At 62.0% G+C, this 1518-nt stretch overlaps 1 protein-coding gene across 1 annotated transcript in view; it reads right to left on the bottom strand.

Annotated features, from left to right (window-relative positions):
* LOC103619785 (collagen alpha-1(I) chain-like) overlaps positions 1-1518 on the bottom strand; it is a 59687-nt gene that overhangs the window by 9913 nt on the left and 48256 nt on the right. The window contains exons 39-44 of the mRNA XM_017740338.1: positions 1472-1516; positions 1067-1174; positions 777-830; positions 580-633; positions 349-402; positions 1-88 (exon numbers count right to left, since the gene is read on the bottom strand). Coding sequence (XP_017595827.1) covers positions 1-88; positions 349-402; positions 580-633; positions 777-830; positions 1067-1174; positions 1472-1516 — 403 coding nt within the window. The remainder of the gene's footprint in view (positions 89-348; positions 403-579; positions 634-776; positions 831-1066; positions 1175-1471; positions 1517-1518) is intronic.

Raw genomic sequence — 1518 nt, 5'->3', positions numbered from 1 at the left:
GCCCTCCCCCTGGCCCCTCTGTCCCCTCGTCCCCTGGCTCCCCAGGGCTCCCTCTGATGCCCGGAGCTCCTCGGCTTCCTGCCTCTCCCTGGGTAGGATGAAGATCACCAGGATGACTCTTGGCTGCCTTTTCCAGCTGAGCCTGGCTTTGCTTTCCATCATTTCCCATACTGGGAAAAACCCTTTTTTTTTTAGGGGACCCCCCTGCCATGCCCAGCCACATCAATCCCCAGGCATGAGGATGCTGGGGGAGGGTTTCCAACACTTCCCGTGGATTCAGGTGCCTGTGTGACCCTGCAGGAGCAGGGTGAGCCCAGCACCACCCCAAACATCACCCCCAGCACCCACCTGCTCCCCCTTGGGCCCCAGCTGACCCTCTGCTCCCGGCGCTCCTGGTGCTCCCTGGGGAGGAAAGAAAAGCCTAGCCCTAGCACAGCTCGCTGACCCAGCTTGAACCTTCTGGCTTTTTTGAGGATCAGCAGCCTCCTCCCATCCTTTTCCACCTCTGGAATGGGGGATTGGGGAGGTGGAGGCTGGAGAAGCCCCATCAGGGTGGGGACACGGTTCCTGCTGTTGTACCTGCTCCCCATCCAGCCCTCGGACTCCGGCTCCCCCAGGATCTCCAATGTCACCCTGCAGAGGACACAAAATCAGGACAAGCACTGTGGTGGTTCTGTGTCTCTGCATCCCACTGGGATGGGGCCAAACTGGGAGCAGTGCTGGCCCCCACAGCCCTGGGGCTCCCAGAGGAACCAAACCCCCTCCTCTGTCCTCACCTTCTCTCCTCTCATCCCCGCAGGCCCCTCACGTCCATTTGGACCTTCCCGGCCCTGAGAACAAACACCCCACATCAAGCAGAGAGCCTTGGCCCCAGCTCAGGAGCCTTTGCAGCTCCCCGGCAGGGTCTGGGATGTCCTGGCACACCACACATCCCCACAGGAAGAGGATCCATGCTCCAGTTTCCCTTTTCCTTCCCTTCCTGCAGGCGCTTCAGGGAGCTCCCCAAAGGTGCTGCAGCAGCAAAATCCTTTATCCCTGTGCTCCTGAGAGGATCAGTGGCACTCACCGGGTACCCAGCTGGGCCAGCAGCACCAGCTGCTCCAGGAGCGCCTCTTTCTCCAGCCAAGCCAGGCTTCCCGGGAATGCCATCCAGCCCTCTTGTGCCAGGAACACCCTGCAGGGCCAAAAAGCCCCTTAGGCCCCCCAAAACACAGCTCAGGGAGAGCAAAGCCAGGGGAAGCCCCGTGGCTGATGCAGTTGGGTCACCTCCGGGTCCAAAAGGTGCCACCTGCTCCAGACCCCATCCCTGCAGGTTGCTGCCCCCACACCCCACTTGTCACCACCCACATACAGGGTGTGGGGTGTTCCCTGCCCCACAACCACCCCAGGGATGAAAATGCCCCTGAGTGGGCAGCGATCTGCACCCCGTGGAGCATCGCCCCACCCCAGCAAGGGGCAGCTCTGCACTTACAGGCAGCCCTGGCAGCCCTCGAGGACCTGGGTCACCTGTTCTGCCCT

The sequence above is a fragment of the Corvus brachyrhynchos genome, unplaced genomic scaffold, assembly GCF_000691975.1.
Source record: "Corvus brachyrhynchos isolate BGI_N302 unplaced genomic scaffold, ASM69197v1 scaffold305, whole genome shotgun sequence".
NCBI classification, from domain to species: Eukaryota; Metazoa; Chordata; class Aves; order Passeriformes; family Corvidae; genus Corvus; species Corvus brachyrhynchos.
Note: the sequence above shows the minus strand (reverse complement) of the source record. Positions and strands in the feature narration are given on the sequence as shown.